The sequence below is a fragment of the Pongo pygmaeus genome, chromosome 3 (genome assembly GCF_028885625.2).
Source record: "Pongo pygmaeus isolate AG05252 chromosome 3, NHGRI_mPonPyg2-v2.0_pri, whole genome shotgun sequence".
In the NCBI taxonomy this organism is placed as follows: domain Eukaryota; kingdom Metazoa; phylum Chordata; class Mammalia; order Primates; family Hominidae; genus Pongo; species Pongo pygmaeus.
In genome coordinates, this window is record NC_072376.2 from 198,546,613 (window position 1) to 198,567,058 (window position 20,446).

The 20,446-nt window shown below is 39.5% G+C and overlaps 1 protein-coding gene across 5 annotated transcripts in view; it reads right to left on the reverse strand.

Moving 5' to 3' along the window:
- The window catches only part of CFAP97 (cilia and flagella associated protein 97), a 45,624-nt gene that overhangs the window by 10,677 nt on the left and 14,501 nt on the right, over nt 1-20,446 (reverse strand). For all 5 annotated transcript variants that reach the window (XM_063664378.1, XM_054484169.2, XM_054484172.2 and 2 more), the window contains 2 exons: nt 18,183-19,243; nt 3,379-3,644 (listed from right to left, as the gene is read on the reverse strand). In XM_063664378.1, the coding sequence (XP_063520448.1) occupies nt 3,379-3,644; nt 18,183-19,227 (1,311 nt within the window). In that variant the 5' untranslated portion in view covers nt 19,228-19,243. The remainder of the gene's footprint in view (nt 1-3,378; nt 3,645-18,182; nt 19,244-20,446) is intronic.

Below are 20,446 nucleotides of genomic sequence, written 5' to 3' on the forward strand. Positions count from 1 at the left end.
TCGTTGCCTTCCTTCTTTACCTTTTCTGCACAACACTACTTTGTTTGGGATTATTTCCACCTAAATAGCCACTGAACTGCTAACACACTGATGTAAGAGTGCTGGAACAGAAATGCTTTAGTTACCATGTCTGTTAGCCAGCTGAATTGTTCTCTGTCACTGGAGAGAGACCAAATGAAGGGATATAAATCATCAAAAATATAAAGGAATGAATTCTGTTTTGCAGTATATCTGACACAGAAATAACTACAAAAGTGTGTCTGTGTGTGCTGAACACATGCATGTGTATTCTGAATATTAACAGTCTAGCAAACAGATTAAAAAGTCTATTAGCCTGGATGCAGTGGCTCACACCTGTAATCCCAGCACTTTAGGAGGCTAAGGCGGAAGGACTGCCTGAGGTCAGAACTCTGAGACCAGCCTGGGCAACAAAGCAAGATCCCACCTCTACAAAAAAAAAAAAAAAAAAAAAAAGTATTGGCTCACACTCAAAGAGCGAAGAATGTGGCTCTTTTTATTTTAAGGTTGAGTACGAGAAGGCTTGAAGTATGGTTAAGACCATACTTCTGGTCAGGAAGGTAATATTTAAGACTGTCAAACAGGCTCCAATATAAATAATTATATTTATATTACAGGCATGAGTCACCAGGCCGGGACTAATAGGATTTTTTAAATAGAAAAATAATCAAAGTCAACTGGTGCAGTGGCTCACGCCTGTAATCCCAGCACTTTGGGAGGCAGAGGAGGGAGGATCATGTGGTCAGGAGATCAAGACCATCCTGGCTAACACGGTGAAACCCCGTCTCTACTAAAAATACAAAAAATTAGCTGGGCGTGGTGGCGGGTTCCTGCAGGCCCAGCTACTCAGGAGGCTGAGGCAGGAGAATTGCTTGAACCTGGGAGGCAGCGGTTGCAGTGAGCCGAGATCAGGTCACTGCACTCCAGCCTGGCGACGAGCGAGACTCCGCCTCTAAAAAAAAAAAAGTAAACCCAGGTTCCTTAAAAAGCTAAACACAAAATTACCATATGACCCAGGAATTCTACTGTATGTGGCCCTAAGGAACTACAGGCAGGGACATGAACAGATAGTTGCCAATATTCACTTCAGTATTATTCACTATAGCTTAGGTCTACACCTACAATGGAATAGTATTCAGCCGTAAAAAGGAATTAGGTTCTGATACATGCTACAACATAGATGAAATGTGAAAACATTTTAAGTGAAATAAACCAGATACAAAAGGACAAATATTGTATGGTTCTACTCATATGAAATATTTAGAATAGCCAAACTCATAGACACAGAAAGCAGACTAGATGCACTTAGAGGATAAGGGGGTGGGGAAAGGAGAGTTGTTTAATAAGCACAGCATCTGTATGAAGTGATGAAAACGTTTTAGAAATAGATGGTAGTGACAGTTGCACAACACTGTGGATATGCTTAATGCCACTGAATTAGACACTTAAAAATTGTTAAAATGGCAAATTTTAAGTTATATATACATTACTACAACTTAATAATATACCAAAAACCATTGAATGTGTACATGTTAAATGGGTAATGGAATGTGAATTATATCTCAATAAAGCTGATTAAAAAAAAGGTAACCCCAAAGCTAGGCAACCTGGATTTGCACCTGGGCTCTGACACCTGCTAGCTGTGTGACCCTGAGTAAGTCCCTGTGCCCCACTCAGTGTCTCTTTTACTCTTCTATAACTACAGTAACTATAAGATTGCTATCAGGATTTAAGGCCTAACACTTGTAAAATAGTATGCACAATGTAATTGCTTATTAAATGAGATCGGCCCAGAGCCAGGTGCCAGAGTGAAAACGAAGTAATCCCAAATGTTTGTGACATACGGGAATTTGCAATTTCCATGAAACATGAACGAATCTTGAATACTGCGAAGGTGGTGTGTGGAAAGCTATCATCTATCTCAGCTCCCACCCAATCTCATTTCACCTAGCTTAGTTATCTGTTCCTTGCCACCTGCAGGGTAATCCTCTTGAAGGGTTCAAGACTACTCTTTTTTATGAATAGTAATCCTAGCTTCCCAACTCTTGGGTTTAGTATGGTAATAAAGAAATGTACAAAAGAGTTGTTACAAGTTTAGGTAAGTATATGGTTACATAGGAAAACACTGGTAATGACACCTAAGGAGGGTTAATTTTGAAAATAGTCTTAATAATTTTAATAGCTTTCTAAATTATTTTAGCTCTGAGTTTACGTGTTCATTAAGGGTCTAATTCTAGTTTAAGAGACTACCCAGGTTTAAAATCTTGGCTCAGCCGCATACTTAGTAGCTCTGTGCTAAATATTTAACCTGTCTAACCCTCAGTTTTTTCATCGTAAGATGTGGCTAAAAATAGTTATCTACTTCAGAGAATGGTTGTCAGGATTCAGTAAGTTAATATTTGGAAGATACTCAGAACAATGCCTAGTGTTTAGTAAAAGCTCAGTAAATATCAGCAATTATTATGAACTAAATCTTATGAAGAAAATATGCTATAATAGTTTTAAATGTGAAGATTTTCAACAGTTCCCATATTTATTTTCTTAGAATATCAAACTAAATGATTTGTAACAATCAATGTTTCATACATTTAAGTAGCAGACTAGCAATTTGGCCTATTCGAGATATACTGATCCTTTAAAATAAGTGATGTACAATTTATTTTAGCTTTCCAGGACACAATAAAGTAAAAGAGGTTTCACTAGTGACTGAATACTTCACAGAAGAAACACCGTATCTGACCCTTGGATACCATTTCCTGTTCTACTGTAGTGATTTAACTGATCTAGGCAAATAAATAATGGAGCTTTCAGTATTTTACTTTAATGGTCTCCTTCTCTCTCTCTTTTTTTTTTTTCTTTTCTTTTTTTGAGATGGAGTCTGGCTCTGTTGCCCAGGCTGGAGTCCAGTGGTAGAATCTTGGCTCCCTGTAACCTCCGCCTCCCGGTTTCAGATGCTTCTCCCACCTCAGCCTTCCAAGTATCTGGGACCACAGGTGTGTGCCACCATGCCCAGTTAATTTCTGCATTTTTGGTAGAGCTGAGGTTTTGCCAGATTGTGCAATCTGGTCTCAAACTCCTTGCCTCAAGCGATCTGTCCACCTCGGCCTCCCAGAGTGCTAGAATTATAGGCGTGACCCACTGCATCTGGCCAGTGGTCTCTTAATATATAGTTTCCTGGATAAAAATACATATTGTATCTTCCAGACTTACAGCACATCATATGTTTCATACCACACATACTGTACCTGCTTTTATGTAATGAAGTTTGAATATTTGGCTGTATTTAGGTTTCCTGTAAGCTGGACGTACAAATCAGTGCGAACACATTTTCTTTGATGACTAATTATTTCAGTTACTTACCAAGTTTTCTCTCTCAATCCTTTGTTGTTCCTTCTGTCTGTTGAGAGCACTGTGATATAATTTTGGGGGATGATCAGCTGATCTAGGAATTGTACTTTTGCTTCCTGGCTTTTCCGCCTGTCTTGACAGTTCTTTCAAAAGCCTCTGATTTTCCCGATCGATCTGTCTCACCTCTTCTCTTGTGAAAGAGTAGTTTTTCCCGGGTGCTACTGAAGGCTGATCAAAGTGATGCTTTTGTGGTCCTTTTTTATCTAATTGCAGAAAAGCTACAGAAAAGAACAAAAAAAAGAGAAAATGGCCAAACAAATAAGTATGTGGTACATGCTTTTGTTTTTTTTTTTTTTTTCTCTCTTGAGACGGAGTTTCACTCTTGTTACCCAGACTGGAGTGCAGTGGCACAATCTCAGCTCACTGCAACCTCCGCCTTCTGGGTTCAAGCGATTCTCCTGCCTCTGCCTCCAGACTAGCTGGGATTACAGGCATCCACCACCATGCCTGGCTAATTTTTGTATTTTTAGTAGGGACGGGGTTTCACCATGTTGCCCAGGCTGGTCTTGAACTCCTGACCTCAGGTGATCCACCCACCTCGGCCTCCCAAAGTGCTGGGATTGCAGGCGTGAGCCACTGTGCCCGGCCCGGTGGTACATGCTTTAACCCTTAAAAATATGTATTAATTCAAGAAAAAGTATGTATGAAATAATACTAATGACATCTAGATTACAACTTTGTAGAAAAAAATTGGACGTAGCTTAGTATTTTATGCTCTCCGGGTTCCTTGGGCATAAAAGCTACACACGAAACAATGAAAGTATCTTTAAAAATGTATACAGTACTGGTTTTTAGGCAAGTATAATTTACAGACAATGCCTTTCTTATATCGATTTTATCCTTCCCTACTGCAGTTTAATAGCTGGAAAGGTTAGAAACCTCTGAGTTGAGGGCACTGATACAATACTTAATTTAGGTACAGCTTTTCTTAGTTGGAGGGCATACTCCAAAAAAAATGTCCTCAGCAATGACTGAGGGAAACAATGGCCAAAAGTAACTCCGAATACCAAAACTCTCAACCAGAAAATATGCTGGATTTATAAATCTTAATATTGCCATTAAAACAAATACTTCTACTGTAAAAGTCAAACATTTTATTCCTGATTAAACATAAAGGTGTTTTTAACTAGCAACAATATTTTGCATACTATAATTTTTATCAACATGCTTATTTCTTAAATTTCCATATTATAATTATCAACAAGTGCAATTATTACTAAACATTTGTAGAAAACATCCAAAAGTATTAAACTTGCTGAATGTTTCAGGTTAAGTATGTACTAAAAAGGGACACACTGAGGCCAGGCGCGGTGACTCAGCCTGTAATCCCAGCACTTTGGGAGGCTGAGGCAGGTGGATTGCCTGAGGTCAGGAGTTTGAGATCAGCCTGGGCAACATGGTAAAACCCCATCTCTACTAAAATACAAAAAATTGGCCTGGCTTGGCGGCGTGCACCTGTAATCGCAGCTACTCAGGAGGCTGAGGCAGGAGAATTGCTTGAACCCAGGAGGCGGAGGTTGCAGTGAGCCGAGATTGCGCCACTGCACTCCAGCCTGAGCAACAGAGTGAGACTCTGTCTCCAAAAAAAAAAAAAAGGAATACACGATATCAGATTAACAGACAGGCACATTTGATTTGGTTTTTTAACAATATTTTAACAAGTAACCATTATTTGTTTTTGTTTGACTATCCTTATGTTAATTTTTTAAACATGTTTAGCATTTTATGCTGGGACATTTTTAATCCCCTATTTAAAAATAAGTATGGGCCAGGCACGGTGGCTCACACCTGTAATCCCAGCACTCTGAAAGGCAGGGATGGGTGGATCACCTGAGGTCAGGAGTTCAAGACCAGCCTGGCCAACATGGCAAAACCCCGTCTCTACTAAAAATACAAAAATTAGCTGGGCATGGTGGCACACACCTGTAATTCCAGCTACTCAGGAGGCTGAGGCAAGAGAATCACTTGAACCCAGCAGGCGGAGGTTGCAGTGAGCTGAGATCATACCAGTGCACTCCAGCCTGGGTGACAGAGCGAGACTCCATCTCAAAAATAAAACAAAATAAATAAATAAATAAAGTAAGTAAGTAAGTATGGTATAGAAAAGTTACATCACTTGGGCAAGGTCACAAAAATTGTTAACTCTACTTCCCTACATTTAAACCAAAGACTATTAAAGGTTACAGAAAATTTTTAAAAATAATTAACAGTGGCTTCCTGGTAGGAAAATGAAGAAATTAATGATTGGTAATTTGCTGAAAACTATGCCAAGTTAGTGATAAAACCTGAATTAGAACACATTTAGAGAAACAGATTTAGATGCATAAAACATGTTAAATTACCTTGCCTCCAAGAAATACGCATTTTGTAGAATAAGGCTTCTAGATTAACTATAAGCCCTTTAAAATTCAATTCTAAAGGAAATTAATAGTAAGCTATTTTCCCCTAATGGTTTTTGTCTTTTTTTTTTTTTTTTTTTTTTTTGAGACAGGGTCTTGCTCTGTCGCCCAGACTGGAGTGCAGTGGCGTGATCTTGGTTCACTGCAACCTCTGCCTCCCCAGTTCAAGCGATTCTCCTGCCTCAGCCTCCTGAGTAGCTGGGATTACAGGCACGCACCACCACGCCTGGCTAATTTTTGTTATTTTTGTTAGAGATGGAGGCTTCATCATGTTGCCCAGGTCTTGAACCCCTGACCTCAGGTGATCCACCTGCCTCAGCCTCCCAAAGTGCTGAGATTACAGACATGAGCCACTGCACCAGGCTGAAGGGTGGGTTTTGATCAAAGGGCAGCATGAAGCAAATTTTCTAGGATGATGGAAATGTTCTCTATTTTATATTAGTTACTATCGCTCTGCTAACACATCACCACAAAACTTAGTTGTGTGAAGCAGCAACCTGCAAAGACTCAAAGACCAGGATCAAAGTGCCTAACCATGGCACAGGAAATGAGGTGCTCCTGGAACAAACTTAGCACAGGTGGACCAGCTTTGGGACCTGGTGGCCAGCAGAGCTGCAAGGGCCTAGAGAAGGCTGTTGATGAAGTCTGAGAGGATGAAATGGCAAAATGTTTAGCAACACTGTGCTTGTGGTGTTACGGGAAATGGAAAAACTAACAACTGCATTGGTAGATCTGGCCTAGCAGACCTCCAAGCAGAATGCTCTAAGTACCAGTGGTTTATTTTACCCACAATAAGAACGGACAAAGAGAGGTGAACTAAAAAAATAAAAATAAAAATAACTGGCCAGTTTTCGAGCAAAATTTAGAAAGAATATAAAACAGCCAAGACTTATGGGGTTTAAAAGTAAAACTGCTCCTTATCCCTAGTCTTTCCCAGGAGATTCTCAAAGTACTCAAAGAGCCATGGCTGAGAAACCAACACCTGAGGAATCTCAGCTGCAGCTGGACCTGACTGACATCCTGGATCTCAAGTTACGGGCATCTGTGGAAAGGGCGAATGCATTCTTGCATATGGAAAGAATGTTAATAAACCTGTGGCCAGAAGTTGGACTGAAGAGATTTTAAGATATAAAATCTTTAAATTAAAGATTATTATAATTTACATTATTTGACACTCCTCCCATTAAGTAGGGGTTTATGCCCTTTTGCGTTAAATCTGGGAGGGTTTATGACCATTTCAACCAACAGGGCATGAAAGAAATGATGCTATGTGACCTTTGAGGCTAGGTCATAAAAGGCAATGAGGTTTCTGCCTTGTCTCCTGGAACACACGTGCTTAGAGCAATGAGGTTTCTGCCTTGTCTCCTGGAACACACGTGCTTAGAATCCTAAGCCACCATGTAAGAAGTCCAACTACCCTAAGGCTGAGACGTGAGGAAGCCAGGCCACGTGGAGAACCCCACATGGGCCCTTGGGTTCTGGCCTTCAGGCTGTACCAAGCCCAGGCACCTGATGTGAGTACACAGCACTGGGTTGACTGTAGTCCCGGCCACTGAGTCACCTCTACCTTTGGGTCTCTCTGTTCCCTAAGTGTTGGGGTAATCTGTCATGCAGTAGGAACTGATTAATTCATCACTTTAAAAAAATCATTGTGTGACAAAATACTTGTGGCCAAGAGCACCCCACAAGCAGATACTGTTTTTGTTGTTACTTGGTTTAAATTGATTATCAGTGCTTCCATGGTGATGTGGCGTCCCAAATGTTATCTTCCAGTTCTGTTTTGCCTTTATCATACATTTCAAATCAATGAATTTTATCTTTTTGGTGTATCTGACCCATTTACTAATGTAAAACACCCTTCTCTATCTCTTTTAGTGATGTTCACATCTTGAGTTCTATTTTGTATATTAATAGGATTGATAAGTTTTACTTTCTCCTTGTTAAAGGAGATATTGGCATATATTTTTCTAGCCCTTATTTTCATTCTTCCTATACTATTTTAAATATCTTTTTAGGCTGAATTTTGTTTACTTTTTTCCCAATTCTGTTGGCATATACTGAGCACTCATATTTAGCATAACAGAAACCCTATCAGACAGAGCTAGTGTTTTATTTTTTATTGTGGCAAAATACATGGAACACAAAATTTACCATGTTAACCATTTTTAAGTATACAGTTCAGTGGTACTGAATACATTCATATATTGTGTAACCATCACCACCACCCATTTGCAAAACTCCTTCCATTGTGTAAAACAAATTCTGTATCCATTAAACTCTGACTCCCCATCGCCCCTTCCCTTTGCCTTTGGAAGCTTTGTCGCTATAATTTCGACTACTCCAAGCATCTCATATAATCATACAGCACTTATTTGTCTTTTTGAGACTGCCTTATTTAACTTAGCATAATGTCCTCAAGGTTCACCCATGTAGCACTGTCAGAATTTCCTTCATTTTTAAGGCTAAGGAATACTTCTGGTTTTTTAATGTGCTCTGATAGTATCTTCTGATAAGTTAAAACCACCCAACCACCCACTTGCATTGTTTGTATTTTTTTTCTGGAATCTTTAACCGAAGTTTTGTTACTGTTTTTTCTCATTCTTTTCTATTTTGGGAGATTGACTAAGTTTAAAATTTTTTTCTCTAAGATTTTCTCCAAAAGTTTGTAGCATTATGAATAGTCTAATCACCTATTCTAGTTCCATTCTCCTAGACCTCAGGACCCCTTAACACCCCCCTAAAGACTGAGGACCCCAAAGAATGTGTATGTGGGTTACATCTACCAATAGTTACCATGCTAGAAATTAAGTGTTTTAAAGATATTAATTCCTCTAAAAATAATAAACCAATTATATGTGAACATAACATTTTTATTTTAAAAAGTCAGTGAGTGGCAGAGTTCAATTGTTTTGCAAGTCGTTAAATGCCTGGCTTAAAACCTCGTCTCTGCAGACTTTTGTCTGCAGACAAAATACTCTAAAAAGACAAAAATTAGCCAGGCATGGTAGCACATGCCTGTAATCCCAGCTACTGGGGAGGCTGAGGCATGAGAATCGCTTGAACCTGGGAGGCGGAGGTTGCACTACTGCACTCCAGCCTGGGCAACAGAGCGAGACTCTGTCTCAAAAAAATAAAAATAAAAATAAATTAATTAATTAAATAAAAAGCAAATCAAGGCATAATCATACTTTTTTTTTTTGAGACGGAGTTTTGCTCTCGTTGCCCAGGCTGGAATGCAATGGTGTGATCTCGGCTCACTGCAACCTCCGCTTCCCAGGTTCAAGCGATTCTCCTGCCTCAGCCTCCCAAGTAGCTGGGATTACAGGCATGTGCCACCATGTCCGGCTAATTTTGTATTTTTAGTAGAGACGGGGTTTCTCCATGTTGGTCAGGCTGGTCTCGAACTCCTGACCTCAGGTGATCTGCCCACCTCGGCCTCCCAAAGTGCTGGGATTACAGGCATGAGCCACCACACCCAGTCGGCATAGTCTTAGTGAAAACAGTTTTGTCCTCAAAGATCCTAAAATCATCAAGCTTGCTCTTTTAAGAGTTTGAAGTATTACATTCTTCAGCTATGAGTCTGGTGCCTCTCTGTTGGTTTTTGCTTTTCTTAAATGTTTGGCAATACTTGGTAGTGTGTTGAGGGTACTGAGATTTCCTGCAGTTTGCCAAGAAGAAAGGATAAAATGTGCTGCCAGGCAGGACGTGCTGGTAGCTAACCTCAGTATGGGCATCTCCTTTCTTATGGAGCGTAACAGGGTCTGTATCTTCCCTTGAACGAGGCATTTACTTCAATCCCTCACACGCTGGTATTATTTTAGCAAAAAATTTAACCAGTTTCTTTGCTCATCAATGCTTCTTTAATCCCATTTCTTATATTTATTTTTCCTCTCAAAATACATCCTGTAATGATTATTTCATAGTCTATATAGTAGATTTTGAGGCCATGTATTTCTAAAATGTTTTAAATTTTTGCTGTTTCAGATTCTTTTTAAAGTGACCTAATTTTACCTATACAAAATATGAAACATACCTTTAAATCTAGTGTGGTCAACGTCTTCAATGCTCTCCAAATAGGTGAGATTCATACCATAACTTGATATCTAAACTTCTGTTTACTACTCCATTTTTTTAATGCCCTCTCTGCCTATTCAGGGATTTACAGCTCTAGATCAAGGATCTAATTCCAACCATTTTTTGACATTTACGTAGCAAAGGCAGCTTTGCATGGAGGTGGAAAATTCCCCAAGTCAGCCACCCTTGAGCTAAAAGAGGTTGAATATTCAGAAATTCGACTAATCTTTCAAGATCCACTTCAAAGTCCTGTATCTAATACTGCCAGTCTGCAATGATCTTCCCTTCTTCCACTATTTCTCACAGAACCCGAAGAACTCTGAAGTTAGAATGGACCCTAGCAACCTACATCAACAATCTCCTCCTACAAATAGAGTGCCTGAAGCTCAGAACAGTTGCTGGCTTGTTTGCGATCATGTCGCTAACACCCAGAAGCCTACATTTTATTCCACTTTCAAAACTGTCTTTACCTTGGTTCAACACTGTTTCGTCATTCCATGCCCTATACTGGGAGATTCATTCCATGCCCTATACTGGGAGATTCCATTTTACGTTCTTTTATTAATCTTTGTTTCATAGGCTTAATATTTTATAGTTCAAATTTCTATTTCATAAACAACAAAAGGGCTGGGCGTGGTGGCTCATGCCTGTAATCCCAACACTTTGGGAGGCTGAGACGGGCGTATCACCTGAGGTCAGGAGTTCACGACCAGCCTGGCCAACAAGGCGAAACCCCATCTCTACTAAAAATACAAAAATTAGCTGGGCATGGTGGTGCCCGCCTGTAATCCCAGCTCCTCGGGAGGCTGAGGCAGGAGAATCACTTGAACCTGGGAAGTGGAGGCTGCAGTGAGCCGAGATTGCGCCACTGCATTCCAGCCTGGGTGACACTGCGAGACTCCATCTCAAAAAAAAAAAAAAAGTTCTTTTAAACCAATAAATGTTGATGTGGTTGGCTATACAGGTATCCCTCATTATCTGAACTCTCACCTAATATGGCTGTTAACTTGCAAAATTTTTTACTCAGTATTCACTACCTTAAGTAGTAAACTGGTTTACCAAACCTCTGTACAGAAGTCTGTGAAAATGTTTAAACTGAAAGGATGCAGACAGTATGCTGCATTCCTGCCTCAGCCGTGCTCTGATGGGCTCACCTGTCATCTTCACCATCATCCTCCCCACACTAAGTGGATTTATGTTCCAGGAAGTGGAAAAGGCAGTGAAGAAATTAGGTAAGCCAAAGCAGCCTAGAAAAGCTTATTTAGAAGTTAGAAGTGATAAAGTATATTGAGAGATGAATGCAGAAAAGGCACAAGCCTGGCTCTGCATTCATATCCACCTACCATGACCACAGTTGCAGTTATATGGTGGAAAATAAAGAAAACATAGGAAAATAATTTTGGATCTGAAATGCTTCACTGTGTAAATCAAGCACGAATGATAATTTTGAAAAATGATTGCAATACCTTATATAATAGACTGACAGTCATAATTAGTGTTTAAAATTCTTTATTATTATGAAGAATCCTTGGTGGATTGTTATAGACTCCAATAACAGATGTACCAATTGGCAAAATGACATGTTTGTTCCTGTGCCTTAAAAAGCCCTGAGCGCCACCTACTGGCAAATCTCTATCAGGGGTTCCTTACTATGCAGTAAGTACTATGAATAAAGCTTCCCTTCTACATTTTAGCTCAGCATCTGTGTTAAATGTTTTTCAACAGTATTTCAATTTAATTATAATTGGGGAACTGTTCAGGAGTTTGGGGTAGGATTATTTTTCTTATTTAAAAGTTAAAAATATTTAGGTTCTCTATATCCAATTAAGTTTCAGAAATGGGTTAGATAGGAAGAGTGAAGAATGTTTTATTTTCAATGGAACCAAATAGTTTACTCAGTATCTTGATATTCAGACCATGGTCCCTAGATCTGCAGCACGGGTATCACCAGTAGGGGCTGGTTAGAAATGCCAATTTAGCTCTTACCTTAGTTTTACTGAACCCAAATCTGCATTTTAACAGTATCCCTGGGTTAACCGTATGCATACTGAAGTTTGAGAAGCTCTGTTGGACAAAGTTGGCTGCCCAATTACTGTACATCTATTTTCCTCCTACTTCACAGATCCCTGACCTCCAGGGTGAGCCTGCTTGGCCCAGGATAATCCCATTTCTCCTACCAACGACTGATTCGGGAATGGGAGTGTAACCAGTTCTGGGCAAGGAGACCTAAGTGGAAGCTGACTGGGCCAAATTTCTTTAAGAAGTTTCCTCCATTCCAAGAGTCAGAGAAGAGACACTTGTCTCTTCCTCTGGACACTGTTGTGTCTGAAGGTAAACACTGAAAATGGCTGCAGACATCTCCTAGCAGCCTAAGAATGAAGCCAACACCAGGGCTGGAGGAACATAGTGCTAGAAAGTAGGTCCCTGATGACGTTTTGAGCCACTCAATCAACCCTGAAGTCTACTGTATCTTTGGGCGGCCTATTATATGAGAAACATTGTTTCATTCGGAATTCCTTTCTTGTATTCAAAATCCTGGATAATCATTGATCACCCTTAACAAAAAGCCCAGAAATCAGACTATTTTCTATTAGATGGTTTTTAAAAGCTTGACAATTCTACGAGTCGAGTGTTTTCTTCCTGTAAGAAGCTTTTTATCGGCTGAAACAATACCTTCCTTTTGTATGCTCGTTTTTTTTTTTTTTTTTGAGACGGAGTCTCGCTCTGTCGCCCGGGCTGGAGTGCAGTGGTGCGATCTCGGCTCACTGCAACCTCCGCCTCCCAGGTTCACGCCATTCTCCTGCCTCAGCCTGCAAGTAGCTGGGACTACAGGCGCCCGCCACCACGCCCGGCTAATTTTTTTTTGTATTTTTAGTAGAGACGGGGTTTCACCGTATTAGCCAGGATGGTCTCCATCTCCTGACCTCGTGATCCGCCCGCCCCGGCCTCCCAAAGTGCTGGGATTACAGGCGTGAGCCACTGCGCCCGGCCGTATGCTCGTTTTTAAATCCTCTTTCCTAGGATACAGTGGGGTTTATAATTTGTGGGATCAAATAGTACTTACAAAATTTTAAAAAATGGAAGTATCCCCTTAAAAATAAAAATTATGATTTAGTCAAACAAGCCCATATTTAAAAAATAAAGCCCACTAGACATATCAAACATTTTAATTTATCTTCCAGAACATTTCTCTTTTCAATCCATTTTTAACCTAATTTTATAAGAACAATATATTTTAATGCCAAACAATAGGCTGCTACTTTTTAATACACTTCCCATTTGCCCCAAGAAATGAGTGCTGGCAGTGAGCTGTACTTTTTTTTTTCTGAACAGGAAATGGGTTCAACATATATAAATCACAGTAACAATTATGAAGGAAAAGCAATGCAGCAATAGAAATTTGACGCACAAGAAAAAAGCCAAATATATCAAGATATATGTTATTACACAATATTACTGAGCAATATGCATTATCTCATGACATTTTATGATTTAATTGCAACCACCATCCAATTTTTGCATTACAAATATAATTTTAAAGAACAATTCTGTCACTTCAAGGAAAACAGTTGACAGTATTTATTACCAATAATAAAATTTGAGCTTTTAGCAAAAAATAGTATTTTAGGTAAACTTGTATCTGCCACCATGAGTTTGACAGCTTCTCAAGAGCTTTCTGATGAGGCTGGTAGTGATATTAACAACTATAATTTCTATATAATGTATTCGGAAATTTGCCAACCTTTTTTTTTTTTTGAGACATGGTCTTGTTCTGTCTCCTAGGTTGGAATGGAGTGGCGTGATCTCAGTTCACTGCAACCTCCAACTCCCTAGCTCAAGTGATCTTCCTACCTCAACCTCCCCCAGTAGCTGGGACTACAATAGCACACACCACCATGCCTAGGTAATTTTTGTATTTTTTGTACAGACAGGGTTTCACCGTGTTGCCCAGGCTGGTCTCAAACTCCTGGGCTCAAGTGATCTGCCTACCTCTGCCTCCCAAAGTGCTGGGATGACAGGCGTAGCCACTGTGCCTGTCCTGCCAACATTTGTAAGCTCAGTGAAACAACATTTTCCAAATACCCAATATGTCACATTACAAACCAGGCACAAGTAAAATATACATTAAAAATCAATCAAGAAAGATCAATATGTTTTAATGTGACAGACTTTGAAATTCACGATTAAAAGTTAATTGAGATTAATTTCAGATTTCACATTGCAACTAACATCTAAGAAACTATTACTTGTGGGCCGGGCGAGGTGGTGCACGCCTGTAATCCCAGCATTTTGAGAGGCCGAGGCAGGCAGATCACCTGAGGTCAGGAGTTCCAGACCAGCCTGACCAACATGGTGAAAACCTGTCTCTACTAAAAAATACAAAAATTAGCCAGGCGTGGTCGAGGGCGCTTGTAGTCCCAGCTACTTGGGAGGCTGCGGCGGGAGAATCACTCGAACCCGGGAGGCAGAGGTTGCAGTGAGCCAAGCTCGCGCCACTGCACTGCAGCCTGGGCGACAGAGTGAGACTCTGTCTCAAAAAAAAAAAAAAAAAAAAAAAAACAACAAAAAAGAAAATACGACTTGTGGTATAAAAAAAATCCACAATTAACTGAAAAGGTTATTAAAATACTCCTTCATTTTTGAACATTTTGTATATGCTAGATTTTCTGTATATCCTGTAGCCAACGATATATAGATTATAATAGATATGTAACAGATTATAAGCAGAAGCTGATTTGAGAATCCAGCTACGTTCTATTAAACCAGACACTAGTGATTAGCAAAAATCACTAGTTTTTTTGGATATACACCTTTTTCATGACATATGTTACTTACATTATATGGCAACTATATAATGAGTTTATTACTACTATTAAACAAATCAATATTTTAAAAATGTTTAATTTCTAATATGGTAAATATTTACAGATATAAGCTATAACCTATATAAACAAAAGCTCTTAAGAATCCTCAATAACTTTTATGAATGTAAAAGTGTCCTAAGACCAAAGTGTTTAAAAATCGTTGTTAGAGCACTTGAGGTTGGTGCTGGAAATCCAGAAGAGCAGGAGACAGCTGCAGCCTGCTGCCTATCAACCCAATGAATCATCCACCTAGCGAATCGTATGCTCTAGATTAACTAATGAACACAGACTGGAAAGTGGCCATAAGAATTACAAGAAAAAAGTGAAAACTGTTACCCCAGATGGCTTGATTAAAAATTAGAGATTTTACCCAGGGGAGAATATTAATCAAATGTCTTAAAGATTATAATGCAGAAGGATGTATTCTATGTATTTCAGATGGCAAATTTAACAGGAATGGGCAACTGTTATAAAATGAAATTTCCATGAAACATATGAAATACGTTTCCTAACCAGAAGAGCTGTGCAACAGAAGCAGCTTCCTGATAGTCCCTTAAGTCTACAAATACTGTCTATTATGTGCCTGTATTTGGGAATTCCAACAAGAAATAAGATCCTACCTTCATTCACTCCAATGGGACACACGAGCAAACTAACTACACTAATTTCAGGGTCTGGTAAGTATCCCGATGGAGGGAAACAGGCTTTTGCGACACAGAGAGGTGTGGGGACTGTAAAGCTCCCAAAGACAGATGTCTAGAAAAAGGCTCTCCAAGGCAGTGACGTATAAACTGAAAGACTTGAGAAACAGGTAGAAGCAGAGCCCTCTGCAAAGAAAAAGGGCCACGGCAATGAAAGTGCCTCACCAATGGGAAAAAACCCGGAGTGTCCTTACAACAGGAGCGGCAACAACAACAAAGCGTGACTGGAGCTCAGTAATTCGACATCAGGTCAAAAAGGCCAGCAATAGCCATACAACGTACAGCAATGGTTCTCATCAATCTTAAAAGCATACTAGACCAACTGCATCAGAATCCCTGTGGGCAGAGCCTAGGCATCAGTATTTGTTTTAAGAGTTCTCTAGGCGATATTAAAGCACTGCCTGGGATGAGAATTACTGATCTGGAGTCTGTTAGGCAATAATAAGGAATTCAGATATTATTACTATTATCATTTTTTTGAGACGGAGTCACGCTCTGTCGCCAGGCTGGAGTGCAGTGGCGTGATCTCAGCTCACTGCAACCTCCGCCTCCTGGGTTCAAGCAATTCTCCTGCCTCGGCCTCCTGAGTAGCTGGGACTGTAGGCGCCCGCCACCATGCCTAGCTAGTTTTTGTATTTTTAGTAGAGATGGGGCTTCACCATGTTGGCCAGGATGGTTTCGATCTCTTGACCTTGTGGTCCGCCTGCCTCGGCCTCCCAAAGTGCTGGGATTACAGGCGTGAGCACTGTGCTCGGCCGATATTATTATTATTTTAATAATAATATCTAGGGTTTCACTATGTTGCTTAGGTGGGACTCAAGGGACCCTCTAGCCTCAGCCTTCAAAGTAGCTGGGATTATAGGCATGCGCTGCCACACCTGGCTTCATATATATATATACACACATATATACACTTTTTTTTTTTTTTGAGATGGGAGTCTCGCTCTGTCATCCAGACTGGAGTGCAGTGGTGCAATCTCAGCTCACTGCAACTTCCGCCTCCCAGGCTCAAGCAATTCTCATGCCTCAGCCTCCCGAGTACCTGACAATACAGGCATGTGCCACCATGCTCGGCTAATTTTTTGTATTATTTGTAGAGACGGGGCTTTCCCATGTTAGCCAGGCTGCTCTCAAATTCCTGACCTCAAGCGATCTGCCCACCTCAGCCTCAAAGGTGCTGGGATTACAGGTGTGAGCCACTGCTCCTGGCCAGGTATTATTTTAATATAAGAGTAAGTCACTGAAGAGTGGAAACTAATAGGATTGATTTACTTTTTTTTTTACTTTGTAAAAGATCACTTTAGTTCTCACAGGAGGAATTGAGGGCATGAATAGAAAACTCTTTAATGCTGAAAGTTCTAAGAGGCTGAAAGAGCATTTATTAGGAAAGATTTATGGGGTGGAGGCTTAGCTACTAAGAGCGTGATTTTTCAGAGACTCTAAACAATCAATAGGTACAATCAGAGAAAGAGAGAAAAATCAATAGGTACAATCAGAGAAAGGGGGAAAAAAATACCTACAAAAGGGCCAGATGCAGTGGCATGCACCCGTAATCCCAGCCCTTCGGGAGGCTGAGGTAGGAGGTTTGCTTGAGGCCAGGAGTTCGAGGCAGCCCATGCAACACAGTGAAACCTCATCTCTACAAAAACAAAAAATATTAGCCAGGTGTGGTGGGGTATGACTGTGGTCCTAGGTACTCAGGAGGCTGAGGCAGGAGGATTACTTAAGCCCAGGAGGTCAAGGCTGCAGTGAGCTGTGGTCATGCCACTTCACTCCAGCCTGGATGACAGAGAAAGACCTTGTCTCAAAAACAAAAAACAAAACCTACAAAAGTGGCAACATCAAGTGTGAACTGCTCCTAAATACACCGTCAATTTGACCATGTTCTAACAAGGTATTTATGCCCTTACATTGCTACCATATGTAATTTATCTAGTTAAAGACTTTAACATATCAAACAAAGGAAGACAGAGAATTCTATTTACAATTTAAAAACTTTATCATCAACTGACCTAAAACTTACCCAGTATTATTAGTTCTATCAACTAATCCACAGATAAACTTTGAAGTTGCTTTTATTTGAACTGGAAAATTGTTACTTTCAAACTAAATATAAATAATAATAAATTGATAAGAAACAAAGCAAAAAGACTATTCTAATTCAAAAATACCTTATATCTTAAAGCAACTTAATGCTTTTCATCAATTTGGTAATTATTTTTAAGTAATGCTCTTTAGCCTTTAACTTAAAAGTCTGAAGGAAGAGTCCTCTTTAGTTTACTCTGAGTTCTCTCATTTGCCAGCATTCTTGCCCCTGTCCCTGATATGAGGACGCCACATCAGGTGTTAACCTGAGCACTGCTGCCTTTCTTAAAGAAGAAAGTGAAATATGCCCGTGTCTCTATCAAAAGTAGAAAAATATCTGGCTACTCTTCTCTCATTTATCTTATCCATCTGTTTCCTCTAGAATTCTGAGTTTGTAAGGCACTAAAATAAAATTTGTATTATACAAATACAAATTACTATACAAAATAATACAAATGATATTCTAGATATTTTTATGGTAAAACAGAGTATTTGGTCAAGTTACTAATAATATCAATCATTCCCAACAATAAAAAATATCTACTAGAACAATCAATGCAAATTCATAGCATATATTTATGCTCAATATATAATATTTAAATACACACATTTTAAGAAGAAAAGAAAATTACCTTTCAAGAGATGATTCAGATCCATTGTGTCATGTAAGACTTTCTGTTTCTGTCTGTGGTCTAAACTGCAGTCTAACACTGAAGACAACTTTGAGGAGACATCAGGCTCATGTTTTTCTTTCCCTTTTTTGGCTGCTTTCAAATATTTTGAATTATTTTTCAAATCCTCAACATCTTCATATATTTCTTGGCTCACATTTTCTTGCTTTTTAACTTTCACTTTTTGATCATTTGCTATGCCCAGTTCAAAAGACTGAAGAGGGCTAATGTCTGGAGTTGATAAGGGACTTACGTCGGTCACAGTATCTTCAGACTCCTCAGGGTAGTGGCCACATTTTGGTGTAGTACTTGAAGGCTGTGTTTCTGTCAATTTTATTCCTGATTTATACTTCTGTTTTGGTGACAGGAGGGTTATACCAGATACATGTTTCTTGGATGATGGAGACGAATCAGATAGATGGCTATCAGACCCTCCATCTAAACAATCTGTACCTGAACCTGAAGATGAGGAAGATAAAGAGGAGGAGGAAGAGGAGCTAACTTTGCAATACTTTTTCCTTATGCTTTTTTTAACGTTAGTAGATGGTTTAGCGGGCTTGGACTTCGCATGGTATTTCTTCCCATCATCACTGCTTTCCTCTCCATCTGTGTAGTAATCATCTTCACCTTCTTTTACAATTTTGGGAATTCTATTTGGAATGGACACGTGTATTTTAAGTCCTGTTGTAACATCACACAATTTTTTTGATCTTGAAGAGGCTGGCAATGAGAAAGAACTTACAGTTTGTGTAACGTCATTCTCTACAGGGTGTTCTGGGGGAAATTTCACGTTTCTTTCATTTCCCTTCTCAGTAAGATAATTTTCTGTTGTTTGCATTCCAGTGTTCGAGTTTACATTTTTTGTATCTTTATCTATTCTTTCCTTCGGGTCATCATTTTGCTTGTCAAAAACTGAGTTAGTTTCACATTTCTTTCCTTCTTCAAAGTCACTGTCAAAGAAAGAATGGTCCACTTCACCTTCTAATATATCTCCAAACTGATCCATGATGGCAAAAATATATCTGAAAAAAAAAATGTAAACATCAGACTAAAGAGTGATTTCCAAATACTTTCCATTTGTATACAATAATTAAATAATTTTCCCAAACTGACAAGTGTGTTTAATATATCAAAAGAAACATTATAAAAACAACAACAACAAAAAGTAACTCAGTGAAGTGATGATGGGGTTCTATGAGTAACAAGTTCTACCAATTATCTGAAAAATAAAAAAGTCCCATAGTTAAGTTCACAAGAAAATAACAGATCATCAAGGCAGGGATGTCACAAACATGGATACCTAAGTGAACCTTAAGGATAATCTGCCTTCTATAAATTAAGTACAACAAAACAAAGAAAAAGGCTGGGCGCGGTGTTTCATGCCTGTAATCCCAGCACTTTGGGAGGCCGAGGCGGGCGGACCACGAGGTCAAGAAATCGAGACCATCCTGGCCAACATGATGAAACCCCATCTCTACTAAAAATACAAAAATTAGCTGGGCATGATGGCGCATGCCTGTAGTCCCAGCTACTTGGGAAGCTGAAGCAGGAGAATTGCTTGAACCCAGGAGGTGGAGGTTGCAGTGAGCGGAGATCACACCACTGCACTCCAGCCTGGCCACAGAGCGAGACTCCATCTCAACAACAACAAACAAAAACAAAAACAAAAACCCCAAAGATATACAAATTAAGTACAATTAGAGTTTAGAATAAGAAAGGATAGAGTTAAAAAAAAAAAAAAAAACTCATAGTCACTTCCTTTGAGAATAAAAATCAAAAAATAAAAGAAAGGAAACAGAAGAAACATCTCATAGGACCAGCTAAACCAGTCCAAACACAGGATTCTAGTGGAAGTCATGCAGTGAGGATTGACTGACATATTTCAGAACTTGCTGTCTTTGTCCCCTTTCTGCTCCTTTACTGCAGTTAGGAAGGAAGAAGCAGAGACAAGGAGATGATTCCTGTTAAAGTTCCCCATCCCTTCTTGAAGAGGAACAGAAATTCTAAGTCACACACACAGGCTGCACAGGTATGTCGAACTTCTGAATATGTAATCACAAACTGTGCCAAAACCACATATAGAAAATGAAAGGGGAAGAGTATATATGTCTCACTGTGTTAAAGGGGGTCTGATATAAGAAATTCACAGCAGACAGCCAATGGCTGTCTAAAATGGAAAAATCTAGGCATATTATTCAGATACATGGAGTTAAGTATTACAAAAA